The sequence below is a fragment of the Ursus arctos genome, unplaced genomic scaffold (assembly GCF_023065955.2).
Source record: "Ursus arctos isolate Adak ecotype North America unplaced genomic scaffold, UrsArc2.0 scaffold_16, whole genome shotgun sequence".
NCBI classification, from domain to species: Eukaryota; Metazoa; Chordata; class Mammalia; order Carnivora; family Ursidae; genus Ursus; species Ursus arctos.
In genome coordinates, this window is record NW_026622830.1 from 14,756,697 (window position 1) to 14,774,341 (window position 17,645).

At 44.4% G+C, this 17,645-nt stretch overlaps 1 protein-coding gene across 1 annotated transcript; it reads right to left on the reverse strand.

Moving 5' to 3' along the window:
* Positions 1-3,196: 3,196 nt before the first annotated feature.
* On the reverse strand, positions 3,197-4,366 carry LOC113249635 (WAP four-disulfide core domain protein 10A). The gene is made up of 2 exons (XM_026491095.2): positions 4,276-4,366; positions 3,197-3,345 (listed from the first exon to the last, which is right to left on the reverse strand). The coding sequence occupies exons 1-2, from the start codon at positions 4,364-4,366 to the stop codon at positions 3,197-3,199; spliced, it is 240 nt and encodes a 79-aa protein (XP_026346880.1).
* Positions 4,367-17,645: the final 13,279 nt, after the last annotated feature.

Genomic DNA, 17,645 nt, shown 5'->3' on the forward strand with positions numbered 1-17,645 from the left:
CTTGGGGAGGGGGAGCAGAGGTCGTGGTCTGGAACCAGGGGCAGAGGAGCAGAGAAACAAAGTTCAAAGGCCTTAAACTTAATGGTGATTTGGGTTGTGGCAGATCTGTAAGTTCTGCCCAGGAACTACATGTTGACCATGTCACAGACTCTTTCCTTTGATACTCTCTCATTCCAAAGTATTGTATTTTCTTTGATATGAGCAGGATGGCCTTCTAAGCTAGGAGGAACACTGTGTACCAACACTAAAAACAACAGAATGAATTAAAGAAAACAGAATGAATGGGAACTGAATTATATCTACAGAAAAAAAAATTCTCCCACCAGAAACATCTTGTCAGGAAGAGAAGGGTAATACAAAACCTGCAACTTTAATTAAATAAATATCTGTAAACAAAGGTTTTGACAGATGAAAAGAATACCTTGAATCAGAAATTTAGAAACTCAGCATATATGTAGCAAAAAATCCAGGAAAACATGAAATAAGAGGTAGACAGAACATACAAAAACCAAAGAAGTTAAAGGTCATCTCAGAAATTAAGATTTTTTTAAAAAAGATTTTATTTATTTATGTGACAGAGAGACAGCCAGCGAGAGAGGGAACACAGCAGGGGAGTGGGAAAGGAAGAAGCAGACTCCCAGTGGAGGATCCCGATGTGGGACTCGATCCCAGAACGCCGGGATCACACCCTGAGCCGAAGGCAGACGCTTAACGACTGCACCACCCAGGTGTCCCAGAAATTAAGATTGTTAAAAGATTTCAAGACAGAATAAATTCAAATGAACTGTAAGAGGTATTGAGAAAAAGAATGAAAAAATATAAGAGATCACAAATAAAATGCAAAAGTAAAAACAATGAGAGAGATAAAGATTAATAAAGAAATAGGAGAAAGAAAATGTAAATAAATAAATAATATTGGAGTTTTTGAAAAGAAAACAAGTTACCAATATTAAAAACTAAAATCCAAGAAACCGTTCCATCAATTAAAAAAACCTGAATCCACATAAAAAGGGACCACCATATACCCAGCAACAGTGACCCAGAATATCCTTAGAATTTAGACACATGGTGTCCTCTCATGTAGATTCTTCTACCTTCTCACACCCACTCACTAATGCTTTCCAGGGAGTGAACACTTCCCAAGTTAAGACACTGCACAGACACTACACTCACTGTTGGGTATGCACTCCCAGAGAATGTAATTTTAATGGTAGATTTTAGGCTTAGAAACAACTGCCTCGGGATAGAGCTTTCCTCGAATCCTGCATGTTATGCCTATTCTAATTATATTTGGGCCAATGGGCATTTCTTGGTGGTAGGTCTTGCACTTGGCACCTAAACGCAAATCTTGCATTCCAGAACTTCCTATAGCTCCTTAACTAGGCACCCTGGGTTTGTTATGACACAGACTACTACCAGGAGACGGTGGTGGGACACACTTTGTGGGTGAAGGCATCACTATGGACCCACTTGTGAGCATGAGGGGCACCCAAAGGATGGAAATGAAGCAGGAGTTGACCATCATCATGGTGTATGAGATGCGCAAGGTACTTCTAGAGTCCTGCCATCTGCACTGACATAGAGAAGGAGCATGGCTGGAGCATGAGGAGAGAACAATCACTGCAGAAGCCATGACAGCCGTAGGCCATGTGTTTGTCAGACAGACCAGCCTGATCAACAATTCTCTGCATGCTGGAACTTGGCTTTTTGGACACCCAGGTCATGGCAGAATTCACATTTACTCCCTCCTATGCCTCCATGAGAGTCAAGGCCTTGCAGGGGTCCCCAGTCTTCCACTCGACCTACCATAGAGGCACACAGCTGTTCCATAGGACAGAACATGGAGTGCTGGCCAGGCAAGCACTCCTCCCAGTTGAAGCATTCTAGGTGTAGCCTCTGAGTCCACTGGGGCAGGGTGGAGTGTCCAGAGAGCTCTGTGGAACACAGGCCTGGCCACCAGTTATCACGATGGAGAAGACCAGCAGGTCCAGTAGAATTCATGGTTGAGGGGCTCATGCCAGGGGCAAGGACTAGGTCAGTTGGCAGCATGGTGTACCCACATGGTAGGGAGCACTGATCGTAGACATGGGAGGTCACTCCCTATGTGGGCTCTGGCAGGTAACCTTGCCTCTCTTAATAGTCTCTCCCAGGGTGTTTGGGGCATGGCCAAGCACTGGGAAGATGCTTGCAGAGTCAGGCTATGTGAGGAAGCACTCCTGCAGAGCATGCCCTTACCACCCACCTGTGTCTCATGATGGCTGTGCTACTGGTTGATCATAATCTCTTTCCTAAACTTTCCTGCTCCAAAGGAAGCCCTTTAGGAGAGGTAAAGAATCTCCTCTGATACTAGGAGCCCTGAGATGCTTCTAAGGTGGGCCAGAGGCTCTGGCTCAAGAGAGACAGGTTTCCTCCCCTGGGCAATCCTTTACTGATGCCCAGCAGGAAGCACTGGACTAGAGTGTAACACTAGATGTTAGTGTAGGCATTCACTTCCATGCCCATGGTCTTCCCATAGTGGAAGAGCTGTGAGCAAACAGGAGGTCCAGACAAACATCCTCCTCAAGCCACATCATGACCTCTCACTCTCTTTTGCCTTGAGCATGTCACTTCACTTCCCTCCGATTGGTTTTCTTCATTGTAAAAGGACAGTAATCTGAAACTCACAAGGAAAATGGGAAGAATGGGATGGGGGTGGGTCAAATTTAAGAAGAGGCCTCCCTGGGGGTCTCCTACTCTGTGACCAGGGTCTAGCCTCCACCTGCCTTATGTTTAACTTGACCCTTCTGACCCCAGGCTGAGGAATGTTCTGGTTAGCACTGGAAGATACCACACATGGACAGTTTCTGCCCTGGGAGTACTGGTTCGGTGAGCAGATCAACAATGAGGCTGGGCCTCGGGAATCTGGCAGGGGTGCAGGGCCAATGGGAGAGAGAATAGAGAAGAATGACAAGGGGAGAGAGATCAGACACCTGGATCTAGAGAAGGGAGCACTCTGCACTGGGTCCTCAGTGATCACAAACACTGGGAGTAAAATACGCAGATCTGTGGACATTTGTTCTGGTTTATTTGACAGGAACAAACGGTTCAGACTGGTGGAAGGGTGCATTCCTGTTGATATCCTCTTGCCTGGGTTCTGAGGTCCTCATGCCTTGGTGTGAATAGAGGTTTGGGGGAACAGCCCAGCTCCCTCACCCACTCACTGCAGGCTCATGCAAATATTCCCGCAGAAGGTTGAACAGCATATGTTATTTGCTTGACAATCTTGATGATATTCACAGGGGCGTCTGCACATATATATGCTGGTATGCTTTTCACAAACCTTGATTTCCTTGATCAGCTCTATTTCTGAAACAGAGCAAGAGCAGGGTCAGTGCAACCAGATCCCTTGAGAGTACTCCTCTCCTGCTTAAAGCCTCTCCCGAAAACAACAGAACCCAGATCGACACATGACACTCTTGGACTTTTCAGGGAACTCACTTTCTGCCCTTTACCCAATCCTGGTGACGGGTAGTATCTTAAATCCTACATCCCCCAATTTTCCCCCAACAAATCTCAATACCTGGCCTTCCAGGGCCCTCTGTATACTCTGCAACCAGGACCCTGTCTTCCACGTTGATCATGGCCTTGGTGATGCACCCCATAGAGTCTACACTCTGAGAACTCAGCAGAGACTGAGACACCCTGCAGACCCTCCCCACTCTCCAGAACTTGCAGGGTCCAGAGAGGAAGAGGACTTCCCACTCTGCCCCCTCTCTCCTGTCCCTGTCACTTTCTCCAGGGCCCTTGCCTCTTCCCAGAAAATACCACTTGCACTATTTCCCTTCCACTGCCACCATCCTGGTTTCTCTGATGATAACTTTGACTTGACCCTGTGTACCCCAAAATCTGCTTTCCCAAGGTCCTTTCATTCTACACCTCTTCCACCAACATTTCTGGATGTGACGTGTCACGTGTGTGCAGAAATCTAAGAACAGTTGTTTGGTTTTTCCCATGTGATTCTCAGCCCATGATGTATCTTTCACTACTGTATGTACTGTTTGTGTCTGGGTATTTGGAACAGAGAATCAAAAGATGTAGGCTCTCCCTCCACCCCCATCACTGTTCCCAGGACTGAGTAAAAGGGCCAGAGGGCCACGGTTTGGGAGGACCCAGAGTCTTCATAATGCTGTGGTCTGAGCAGGATGTGCTTAAAGTTCCAATTCCCAGGTCCTCCTCAGAAGGCACACAGCCGCTCCTGGCCCCCTCCCCCTCCCTGTCCCCTAGTCCATCACCTACTCTGCATCATCTTCAGGCTCCGGTGCCCTCCCTGGGCCTGCGGCAGCAGCACACAGAGGAAGAGGATGAGCAACAGAGCCTGGGCTGGCATGACTCTGAGCAGAGTGGAGAGCGCTCGGTCTGGCACAGACTTCCCTGGAGAGCTGGGTGGTTATCCTGGGCTCCTCCCTGCTTCCACTGACCAAACAAGGAGGCCTGTTTCCTCCCCTTAGCCTGCCCTTACCACAGCCTGTTCTCTGTGGGACTGGGCCTTCTGCAGAGGATTCCTGCTCTCACAGGACTAACCTTCTCCTTTGTAAACAATTTTTTCCTACTTTCTTTTTTTTTTTTTTTTAGGATGGGGAGAGGAGTTAGATTTTTTTTATTATAATAATATTTTTATTAAATTATGTTAGTCACCATACAGTACACTTTCTAATTATAAGGTAATTTACAGAAAAAGAGAAAAGTAAAATTTTAAAAAATTATGATAATCTAACTTCAGAGAATTAACACGTGTCTCTTCTTATTACCATTCTATTTTTTTTGCAGATTTAATATAAATAATCTATTGTCTTCTCACATTTGGAATCACCCACCTATTGTTACCCATCTTGTCCTACTCAATTAATGAGGTAAATATTTCACAGTGTGGTTTTCCATGGTTACATACGTCTCACTTAAAATAAATAAATGCCTATTGTCAAGCATTTGCATTATTATCTAGACAATATATTATATTGAGCATTTTTAAAAGTTTTTATTTATTTATTTGTCAGAGAGAAAGGGCAAGAGCTCAAAGGCAGGGGGAGCAGCAGGCAGAGGGAGAAGCAGACTCCCTGCTGAGCAAGGAGCCAGATGCGAGGCTTGATCCCAGGACTCTGGGATCATGACCTGAACCGAACGCAGATGCTTAACTGACTGAGTCACTCAAGCAGTCACCCAGGTGTCCCTCTGTTGAGCATTTTCAACCATAAGTCTTTCATTTTTTAGATTAATATAAGAGAGGTGGAATTTATGGGTGTAAGAGTTAAGTAGGTATTTTAAGTATAAGTAAATAAATACACACATGTATGCATGTGTATCTATACCTATATATAAATATATATGGGGGGGCAGAGAACTGGTTTTGTAATTAAACATGTTTAAATCATGTTTAAGTCAACAGAGGATGAGTGTCAATTTCCCCAAAGCTTGTAAGGCACCACGTGGGGAAATAATGGGTAGGAATGAGCCCTCTATTGTCTATAAATATTTGAGTAGCAGAAGAATGTTCACAGGTTTTGTCCTAAAGCAGATGAGGAGTTGAATTCTGACCCCAATATTCACCAGTGTCATAACACCGGGACAGTCCTATGACCTCTATAGATTTAGTTCACTCATCAATTCTTGGCACCTCCATGGTGAAGATGAAATAGGATATCTACAAACACCTTCATAGTACCTGGCAACGGTAGGTGCTCAATGTGATACATTTGTCTTCTCTCCAATCTTGTTTCCCAACCTCACAAAGCAAGCCCCAGGGACCAGAAGAACTCTCTTAGCTCTTGGTTTATGCTGGGTATTAAGACCTGGCCTAGGAATTGAACTCTTAGAAGAAAAACTTTTGGTCCAGAAGTCGGGGGGATTTGCATACTTACCCAAGCAGATCCGCCAACTCCACGTGGATTGGTGGCAGAGCCAGGAGTAGATATAGGGACTCAAAACAGCCATTTCAAGTGAACTACCTCTACTCTGAAAGATCAGAAAATGTGGGGAGTTTGTTCTGGTTTTATCGAGTGAGGAGGTGAATCCTTAGTTGGGAAACTTTTCCTGTTGTGTGAGGTCAGAGTCAATTACTCTACCTTGTCCTTCAACTTAAGTTATTTCTTCCTGTTGACAGGCTTTACCACCTACTCCCTTGGGGGGCACCCCTCAGCCTTTCCTTCTCCCCTGCCTCCTTGTTTACCCTTGTGACTGTGGACAGATCTCCACAAACTGTCTCCTCTTTCAGTGTTTTTGGGGTGGGATAGTTTTACCCAGAGACACACGATCCTCACTCTTTAACCTGTGGTCAACTGTACAGACCTCCCTATCCAAAAAAGGATTCCTAAGGGATGCTTAAATTTCCATCATCAGCCATTTTTCCTTTGGAAATTGGATCCCTTTACAAATGCAAATACTGTATGATCTCATGTATATGTGGCCAGAAAACAAAGACAGCCCAAGCTCATACATACAAAGAATAGTTTGGGGGTTGCCAGAGGAGGCAGGTAGGGTGTGAGGAAAATGGGTGAGGGGGGTCAAAAGGTACAAGATAAATAAAATATTTATAAATTGTAAGTTATAATACAAATAAGTACTGGGGATGTACTGTATAGCTTGGTGACTGTAGTAAACAATACTGTATTCTATATTGAAAAGTTGCTGGGGTGCCTGGGTGGCTCAGTTGGTTAATCATCTGACTTCAGTTCAAGTCATGATCTCAGGGTTTGGAGCGCCCCTCCCCCCATTGTTGGGCTCCCTGCTCAGTGGGGAGTCTGCTTCTCCCTCTCCCTCCTCATGTAGGCCCTCTCTGTCTCAAATAAATATATTAAAAAAAAATTTTTTTTTAAAGAAATGTTGCTAAGAGAGTAGGTCTTAAAAGCTCCTGTCACAGGGAAGAAATTGTGTAATTGTGTGGTTATGAATGCTAGCTAGATTTATTGTGATGATCATTTCACTATATAAATATTGAATGTATACTTGAAACTACCAAGTTGTATGTCAATTATGTTTCAATTAAAAATGTAAATACCAGGGTGCCTCAGTGGCTCTGTAAGTTGAGCATTGGACTCTTGGTTTTGCTTGTGTCATAATATTGGGGTCCTGTGATAGAGCCCCACCTGGGCTCCAGGCTCAGCAGGAAGTCTGCTTGGGGTTCTTTCCCTCTCCCTCTGGCCCTCCCCCTGCTCACTCTCTTTCTCTCTCTCTCTCCTTCTCTCTCAGATTAATAGATAAATCTTTCTTAAAAACTGTGAAGACCTGTGGACTAAGGAATCACCAGGATTTCTGGAGAGCTCAGGAATGGGGACCTTACAGTTCTAGAAGAAAACACAGGCACATTATGAATCAAAAATACATGAGCAGGTAGTGTTATATATATATATATATATATATATATATATATATATATATATATATATATATGGATATGGATACATATAATCACATAAAATAATGCATGTATATACACAATAATTTGTATGTATGTATACATAAATCTATATCCATATATATGAACATGTATATATACATATGTATATGTGTGTATATATGCAGTTCTGTTTATATGTATATGTGCATACATGTCTGTGTATCTATGTATATGTGCATATATATCTATACATATGTGTGTATATGTCTGTGTATGTATATAAAATATAGAGAACAAAAGCAAGAGCAAAGGTCTGCTGCTTTCCAAATTCTTCATAGCTTTATTGCAGACCAGTCTGAATGATCCAGAGCCAAGTGTGGCAGGAATCCTGGGAGGAACCTCCTTGGCACTTACAGTGACTGTGCTCCTCAAACAGACCACTAAGGAACCCCAACACCTGGGCCAGATGCAGGGCAGGGCTGTGATTGCCCTGCATGGAACGTCATTTTCCAGCCATAGAAAGTGAGGACTTGGGAATCCACAAGTCAATCATTTTAGGTGTGGCACCACTTGCAAAGTTCCCTTCCGTTTGCTCCCACACCTTTGTACCCAGGTCCCCAAATTCTGCCTTTTGTCTCTATACAGTCCACTCTCCTCAGCCAAACCCCAGAATCCTGACGTACATTTCCCACTGTTCAATGCATCTGACGCATCCTGGGAAAAGTCACTTGTACATGGGCGTCTCCAGTCAGTGTATGAAATCTTCCTGGACATAGAGTTTGGAGGAAGGAGGTCTGCTCCTTGGCAGCCTTGGCCCTTGCCAATTTGACTCTTCTTTTTTTCTGATAAGCTCCAAATCATGGGTATGGTAGCTTTTCTCTGATATTTGGTGGGAAAATCCCCCCAGCCCTCAACTCACAAATTTGTGCCAAGATGTGGGTGCTAGATTCCATCACTTCACTTCCCTCATTTACTAGATGGTCATGTGTCTTTCCTAAAGTCCTTCCTATTCAGTCTCTTTTTATCCACATAAAACCCCCAGGGCATTTGGTGGGAGATGGTGTTATGCTTTAATTAGCAAAAGAGAACCAATACAGAGAAAGTATTGGGTGGGACCTTATTGGCACAGAACAAGTCCAAGGCAAATAGACAGACTGCCCTTCACTGCCCACCTGTGGGTAGACTCAAATGCATCAGATAAAGACTCTAGACTTGGGTCTGTTTGGGTGGCCAGGACTGTGATAAGGTACAAAGTGTTCCTCCTAGTTAGGAGGACATACTGCTCAGATCAAAGAAAACCCAATACTTTGGAATGGGAGAGTATCAAAGGAAAGAGTCTGTGACATGGTCAACATGTAGTTCCTGGGAAACAAACTGAGGGCTTCAGAGGGGAGGGAGGGGTGAGGGATGGGATAGGCCGGTGATGGGTATTAAGGAGGGAAAATATTGCATGGTGCACTGGGTGTTATACCCAAGATATGAATCATGGAACTTTACATCAAAAACTAGGGATGTACTGTATGGTGAATAACATAATAAAAAATTATTATAAAACAAACAAAAAACCATGTAGTTCCTGGGCAGAACTTACAGACCTTCCACAATCCAAATCACCATTAAGTTCTAGGCCTTTGAACTTTGTTTTTCTGCTCCTCTGCCCCTGGTTCCAGACCACGACCTCTTCTCCCACTCCTCAAGTAAGAAGAGGCCACATAAAAGAGCTGTCAGCCAGTTACAGCACACACTCAACTCAACACCTTGAGAGGTGAGTGTGGGTAAGGGTCTGGAGGTATGAGTTTTAATTTGTGGCTTACTTGGATGAGTTCCCTGCCCAAGCGGTGTCAACACTATTCCTGTGAGATGGAGATGATTGTCTCTGGTGTTCCAATAAGAAAACTGAGAGGGGACATTCCTGTCTGAGATTCCACAGGTAAAAGGGGCAGACATGAAACAAGATACTAGTATTCCTGACTCTAAGTCCAATACTTTCTCCTCTTTAACATTATCTGGAAAGCCCAGGATCCTGAATTCTGAGGGCAGCAGTCCTCCTGTGTCTTTGTGATGCCTAGGGGCCTTGTCATTGTCCTACACTCTAGGTCAAGATAACCAAAGAATTCACTCAGCTTTCTGTATGTGAGTAGTTCGCAGCCTGGGCATGATTATATTTCTCTCCTCTGGCTCAGTTAGTGCACCTGAGATGTGCAAAGAAAGAGATTATCAACCCCAGGATCCTAACTCTTTAAGAGCAAGTAAGGAACTTGCTTAGAAAACCGGACTGAGTAAGGCCTTTTTTTTTTTCATTGAACAAATCTCAAAGTTCTGGAGCACTTAGATCTAGAATGATATTTTTAGGTATAAATAAATAGCTTCATGGAACCCATGGCTTTGGATTTACTGTGTTTCTGTCAGTGTGCACCAGTCTTCCTCCTTCTTTGTGCAAAGGCCGTGTAAGTGCCACAGGAATCCAGCCCACCCCAGTGCATGCTCACCATCACCCAGCTACCTTCTACGTCGTATCCCACCTGTAAGTGGATGACAGAGCATCTGCTTTGTTCATCGGCCTTGCTATGCACGGCTACCTTCAGAGGATCACAAGAGCACTCTGAGCCAGGCTCAAGAACTGGGTATCCTGCCACCTCAACCTGGCTTTCTGGGACAAACTATGTGAGTGATTTATAGGATTTCTGGCACCCTACCATGCTCCTCAGAGATAGTTCACCCTAGGCCTGGAGCTTCACCAATTAGGTTATATCCTTTGGTAGATATTGTCCAATAGTAAATGAAGTCTCAATACCTTCACTTGGCAGTTTTCCTTCACCAAGCCAGGCTGCCAGGGACACGGTTCTGAATGGAGAAAGTTGGAGAACAGCTGTAAGCATGTAAGATGGAAGCCCCCCAACACCTGATCTTTTACATTTTAAAAGCTTCTCTCCTTTGCTTTCTCTCCATGATCTCCTTTTCTTGTTCTTCTCCTCAGGTCTCCTAAATCCAACCTGCTCAAAGTCGATGTGTCAAAGATTCACATGCCTAAAACTTACATTTTTCCAGCTTCTAAATTTCACTTCTTCTGAAAGGAGAATAAGGTTTCAAAGCCCCCTTTGAAGAATTTTGCCCCTTTTAAATGACCTCTAGCAGGACACGTGCATTTGAACAGAGGAATTTTGGTTGATTCTTCTAGAGCAGCGTTGTTCACTAGAACTTTCAGGGATGATGGAAATGTTGTATGTCTGAGCTGTCCAATATAATAGCCACTAGTTACATGTGGCTGTCGAAGGCTTGAAATGACTAGAAGCTAAATTTTAAATTTCATTAAAATCATCACATGTGGGTAGAGTCTACCCTATTGGACAGTGCAGAGGGAGGCTCTTTTGCTTGGGTGGGGGAATGGGATAGACTGGTGATGGGTAGTAAGGAGGTCACGTATTGCATGGTGCACTGGGTGTTATACACAACTAATGAAGCATCGAACTTTACATCAGAAACCAGGGATGTACTGTATGGTGACTAACATAGTATAATAAAAAATAAAAATAAAAAAAATTACAAGAGTGTTTATCTCCCAGTCATACATGCTGCTGGACCTTTTGTGGAAACGTCTCCTTGGACAATAAGTGAGTTGGTTAGAGTGGGAGGGTTGGGCATGGACATGCTTCCTCCCTACTGGTCACCCTCACTCAGAAGCTGTGACATGGGACAGATTCATCCAAATCCTGGTCAAACAAACAGGCAGCATAAGGCAAGGTCCTTCTATCTCCACACCTAGCTGCCATTTAGGGCAAAAAACGCAAGACACCAATGTTGGGGTGGGGAGGCTCCACTTTCCTTCCTTTGCTTTCATTCGGTTCCCCCAAAGGGTCACCCATCAGTTTGTTCATCCCTCTTTTGTCCAAGGCCCTGACTATTGCCTCCTTAGTCTGACGTCTCCATTGGCCCCTTGTCTCAGGCAGACCCAAAGAGACCTGGTCTCCACCTATCTGCCCAATTGCCAAATCTCTTGGGAGAAATTGCTTAAAATGGGTAACTAGTGATCTTAGAGAAAAGAATTTCTGTTCCCTTGGACAGGCACCAGGGTCCTATTAAGTTTGGAAATGGAGGTTCCCAGGAGTTCCTGACTTTTAACCACTTGACTTGTCTCTTCCAGAGAATCCTTTAAATCCATGCTAAACCCCTAGGTTCTAGCTGGCCCACCACTAGTACGGGCTAGAGGATGACTATGTAGTCTAAGAAGTAAGAAGAGTCCTACCTGGCTCCCTATTGGGATGTTCACTTGCCCTGGCCAAAGACCCTTCCGTTCTCCCCTTGATCTCTCTATCCTGAGAAGGCTCAAGTGTCTGCCAAATAAACTGATAACCAACCTGAGGGCTAGGCATTGTTTCATACTCCTTTCTTATATTGCTCGTTTCACAACAACCAATAGATGTTCCCATCCCACCATGGGAATAGGTGCCCAACTCTGCCTTCCCTGTTAGACCTATATATTAGTCAGTAGACTCATAGCCCTGGCAAAAATGCAGAGATTTATAAAAACCTCAGTAAACAGAGTAAAAGTTTATTCTCATTCACAATACATTTCACTGCCGATGGTCGGTGAACAACCCCCATGCCATGCGTGGTTCAAGGACCCTGCATCCTTCTGTCTATAACTCCATCATCTCCCAGGGCCTCCACTGCATCCAGCCAGCAGATGGGAGAAGAAGGGCAGCACAGAGGCTCCTACAGAAGGGTTTTAATAGCCAGGCCTAGAAGTGGAGCTCTGTTTCCATCCACATTCTATTTGCCATAATGTAGCCATAGGGTCCCCTTCTTTGCAAAGGAAACAGGGAAATACAATCTAGCTGTATGCCCAAGGTCGACAGAAAGCAGGATTTGGTGAACTCATGGCAGTCTCTGAACCGTATACTTCTGCAAAGCCAAACTCCTCAGCAAGACCCAAGACCCTGGCCTCCGCCTCACTCTCCAATGGAACAAGCACCTCCCTGTCATTAGAGAAGGCATTCCTGCCCTCAGAGTGGGCACTCTGAGGCCCCAGAACGATTCCTCCTTCTGCAGTCTCCATATCCTCTCACTCCCACCTGTTTTGTCTGCCTGGTAGTGTTACCTGGGTAATATTATTCATACCCTGAGATGTCTACTCCTGCCAGGCAGGCTTTCCAGCCCATCCTGTTCCCCTAGATTGTATCTGCATTTCTACCATCAGTATCTTGAAGATCATTTAAAAAGTATAACTTCCCTTGGATGAGAAGATTATAAAGTCCCTACAATGTATTCATATCTGTGCCTCTTCCTGAGAATGAGGTATTTTCATTTAGATGGGATGAGTCAGCACGTCACACTTACCAACTGTAGACCCCATGGAAAGGTTCCAGAATGGGATACAGCAAAGACCAGTGCCAGGCAAGGGATTAAGACTTAAGGGAACACTGGTCAGTGCCCTAGAGCTCTGAGTAAGGAAAAGGCAGAAGGACTCAGGGGCTCAGGTAAACATCCTTCAGGAGTGGGGTTTTGTCTTAACCTTCAGGGATAAGGAGCACTTGGAGCTCGATTGAGTGAAAGTGGTTATTCCTTCCTGACCAAAGAAGTAGAGAAGAACAAGAGGTTAGGGACCCCCCAGGGGAAGGACCAGGGAAGAGGAACCTGTCCACTTGAGGAACCTGGATATTATAGGGAAGAAAAAGCAATTTTCCTCTAGCCTTCTGGGTTCCTGGCTGAGACCCCCTGCAATAAGAAACAGATTAGCAGGAGAAAAAGAAACAAGAGCTTACTAACATGTGTATCTCCACTATACATGGGACAGACCAGGAAAACCGAGTCACTGCCCCAAATCGTCCAAGCCATCTTCTTAAATACCATCTTCAGCTAAAGACAAAAGATGTGGAAAGGAAGGGGAAGGCCAGTTATGCAAGGTCAACCAGGAGGGCACAGTGAACAATGGTATGGTTGTTATGCAGATTTGTGCTACAGGCTCCATTGATAAAGAGTTTCTAGAGGTTGAAAGTGATCCCTCTCTAAGACCACTTACAGAAAGAAAGACACCCTTACAAATGGGTATTTCCCTCATCCATGTCGATGTCTCCTATGAAGGGGAGCAAATATTGCCAGGCCAAGTTCTGACTCTTTGGCATACCGATTATTTGAAGCCGGTTAGTTTTAAGAAACAGCAGACGCAGGTGAAGCTCTGAAAACCGAAAGAAGTTACCTGTTTGTGAGAGACTGTCTAAGGCAATCCTGGGTCATTGAGAGGTGGAAGGGAGAGAAGATGTGTTGCCCTAGGTGAGCAGTTGCTTAACTTTGGAGTTTTTACTTTCTTTTTTCTTTTTTTTTTTTTTTTGAGTTTTGACTTTCTTATTTAAAGACATCTTCTCCTATTTTCCTCCCTTTGAACATCAGAAGGCATTGTATTCAGTTCATCCGGGGCATTCCGAAAAGGATGTCATTTTAAGGGGGACCGTTAGTTCCTTGACAATCAGAATATCAGAATTGTACACTTTTGGTCACCTCTTCTATTTCTTTTTCTACTTGGGACAGAAATGGGAGCACAGCGGTAGTAAGAGGGTAGAGCCAAAGAGTGCACCCCTAGATGAAGCCGCTCATCCTAAGCATCCTGGAAGTAGTTGCTTTTCCTCTGTGGGGGCTCAGAATGTCCTCAGCCTCTGCACCAGCGCGTCTGGGCTCCAGGGCCATACCCAGCAGCTCTGGGGACTTCCCTTCACCATCATGGTGGCACTTCATACTCTTTTGGATTAGGGAGCCCTTTTCCTAGATCCTACCTCTCCCTCTTTGTTAACGACCTCGTTTTGGTAACATACATGCCATAGGAGCTTCCTGAGAGAGTACCTGAGAAACGAGTAAAATAGAGACTTCTTATGCCTCCATTCTACATTAATACCACTGTGGCTGGATACATTTCAACTACGTGATGACAGCAGCAACAAAGAAAATAGTGGCTTAAATAAGGCAGGTCAATCTTTGCTCACGTGGAAGAGTCAGGTATTAGGGATCCAGAACAAGTTTGGGGACAACACAAAACCATGGAAGACCCAGGTGCCTTCACCTTTTTGCTCCATCACCCTTGACATGAAGTTTCCATTTCCAAGATCGTCACCTCATGACCTACAAGGTCTAAGCAAGATATTAAATATGCCCCTCACTCGAGAATGACATTCAGACAGGTTAAACGTTAAATCGAAGTAAGAAAATTCCAGCCACAGCCAAACTAGAGGAAAATGGAATATGATATTGCTCAAAACTGGAGGAGGAAAGACTCTGTGACCTTAATAATAAAAATGGCACTATGGTGCAGCATTTTAAAAAGTATTAATCGAGTTATTGTTTTTCTTTTTCTGCAAGTCCTTGTTTTTCCAACAAGCACTTTGACCACGAAATTAGGACATGAAGCTGAGGTTTATTTCCCCAGGGAAAAGGGATCACAAAATAAACCAGGGAGGACAGAGTCGTGGTCATGGATCTGAGGGCCACAACAGTTTTGAAAGCTATTATTGCTCGTTGAGAGAGAAAAGTTGTTTTTCAGTGTTTGTCTTGTGTTTGAAATGACAAAGACTCACCTTGGCTCTCACAAGTATGGACCTCAAACCATAAACCTTGGAATTAGGAATAAAGCTAAATAACCTAAGAACGGATCTAGTCCACTGCAAAAGGTATAAACGTCTGAGCAGTCGGCAGGAAGGAGAACCCCGGAGGAGTGAGTTAGGAAGAAACTGAAACACCCAGATAGGTTAGGAAATCCTAACACAGAAATGGGATCACCAGTTAAACAGGGTATTTGATTACGATTTTTGTTTTCTATTGCTGTTGTACCAAGTCACCATGAATTTAGGAGCTTAAACCACACAAATTATTATCTCACAGTTCCGTAGGTCCGAAGTCCCACACGGGTCTCATGCCTTCCAGTGAAGGTGTCAGCAGGGCTGTGCTCCTTTTAGTGTTTCCTCTCTAGAGGGAAGGATCCATGTGTGTGTTCCTTCCGATTGTTGGCAGAATTCAGTTCCTTCAAGACCTAAGACTGAGGTCTCCGTTTCCTTGCCGGCTGTCAGCTGAGGGCCGTTTTCAGCTTCTAGAGGCCACTCACATGCTTTGGCGTGGGCTCCATTCCTCCATCCTCAGAGCCAGCAAGCGCCAGGTGGGTCCTCATGCTTCAGCTCTTAGCTTCTTCTGCTGCTCTTTAACCCACTGCAGCCAGGAGACATTCCCTACTTAAGGACTCTTGGTTACACCGGTCCCACCCGGCTCCCCATCTCAAGGTCCCTACCCTTCATCACATCTGCAAAGCCCCTTTAGCACCTCAGGTCAGGAAGTAGGTGCCGGGCCTGAGACATGGGCATGGTTATCCTCTTTACCTCTGCTTACACTTAAAACCCGTTGTGAGAGAGGGGGGTGCCTGGGTGGTTCAGTTGGTTAAGTGACTGCCTTCGGCTCAGGCCATGATCCTGGAGTTCTGGGATGGTCCTGCACTGGGCTCCCTGCTCAGCAGGGAATCTGCTTCTCCCTCTGACCCTCCCCCTCTCATGTACGTGCTTTCTCACTCTCTCTCTCTCTCTTCTCTCTCTCAAATAAATAAATAAAATCTTAAAAGAAATGATGTGCGAGGAAAAAAAAACACATTAATACGCAAGGGAAAGAGAACAGGAGAGAAAACAGTAAATAAGCATTTTCAACACACTGAAAGCTAGAAAGGAATGGCTAACTAGTAAGTATCTTACTTCATTAGAGAAGAGGAAACCAAACTGCCTGGAGGATATGTCCCGATTCATGCCAGTCTGGATGAGGACTGCAAAGCGAGCTCATGTAACCAAAGAACTACAACGTCTGAGAAGTGAGCCATCAGGTGTCTGAAGGTGGGGAGGTGGATGTTGTTGAAAAGACGTTGTTATGATACAGACGTAGTGAAGAGAAGGGCCATATGCACCCCAATGTTCATAGCAGCATTGTCCACAATAGCGAAATTGTGGAAGGAGCCGAGATGCCCTTCAACAGATGACGGGATTAAGAAGATGTGGTCCATAAATACAATGGAATATTACTCAGCCATCAGAAAGAACGATTACCCAGCATTTGCGGCAACATGGATGGGACTGGAGGAGATTATGTTAAGTGAAATGAGTCAAGCAGAGAAAGACAATTATCATATGGTTTCACTCATTTATGGAACATAAGAAATAGCAGGAAGATCGGTAGGAGAAGAAAGGGAAGAAAGAAGGAGGGATAAACAGAAGGGGGAATGAACCATGAGAGACTTTGGACTCTGGGAAACAGACTGAGGGCTTCAGAGGGGAAGGGGGTGGGGGATTGGGTTAGGCCGGTGGTGGGTATTAAGGAGGACACGTATTGCATGGAGCACTGGGTGTTACACGCAAATAATGAATCATGGAACACTACATGAAAAACTAAGGATGTACTCTATGGTGACTAACATAACATAACAAAAAATTATTATTAAAAAAAAAGAGGTTGAAGGCGCCTGGGTGGCTCAGTTGTTAAGCGTCTGCCTTCGGCTCAGGGCGTGATCCCGGCGTAATGGGATCGAGCCCCACATCAGGCTCCTCCACTATGAGCCTGCTTCTTCCTCTCCCACTCCCCCTGCTTGTGTTCCCTCTCTGGCTGGCTGTCTCTCTGTCAAATAAATAAATAAAATCTTTAAAAAAAAAAAAAAGAAAAGAAAAAAAGAAACAGTCAAAACTTGCTTTTATTCATTGTCTTTATTTTCTGTATGTATATTCAGCAGTCTTTCGCCATTCTCAAATCTCTTGAAACTCTTCTGCACTCTCTGGAATTCGATGTCTTCACAGAAGTACCTCAAGGCCCTCTGCCTTCTTCCTGAGATATTTGAAGATATCCAACAGGATTTGCTGTATCAACCCAGTGCTTGACTTCCTCCCACAGTGATCATGGTTATCATTGTACGTACGTATTTCTCCAGCATTCAGAAATACTAGGCCATGCCCTGGTGACTCACTACAGCTTTCTAGGGCCTACAGAACTTTCATAGTTTATTTTCTTGTGCACAGAAGAATCATGAAAACATTTTATGTAGTTGGACTTGGGTGTGTTCACTGTTCAAATGCTAAACACTTAGCAATTTTACTTCTAATATTGTGGGCTTGTTCAGGCCCCTTGGCTCATGCCAACCAAATTCATAAGGTTTCAATTTTGTAGAAGATGTTTTCACTTAGTAATGTGGGGATGATGATATTGATAACGCACCATATGCGTAAACAATGTGAGTACGGAACAAACTGAAGTGTGAGGCAGGGACTATACA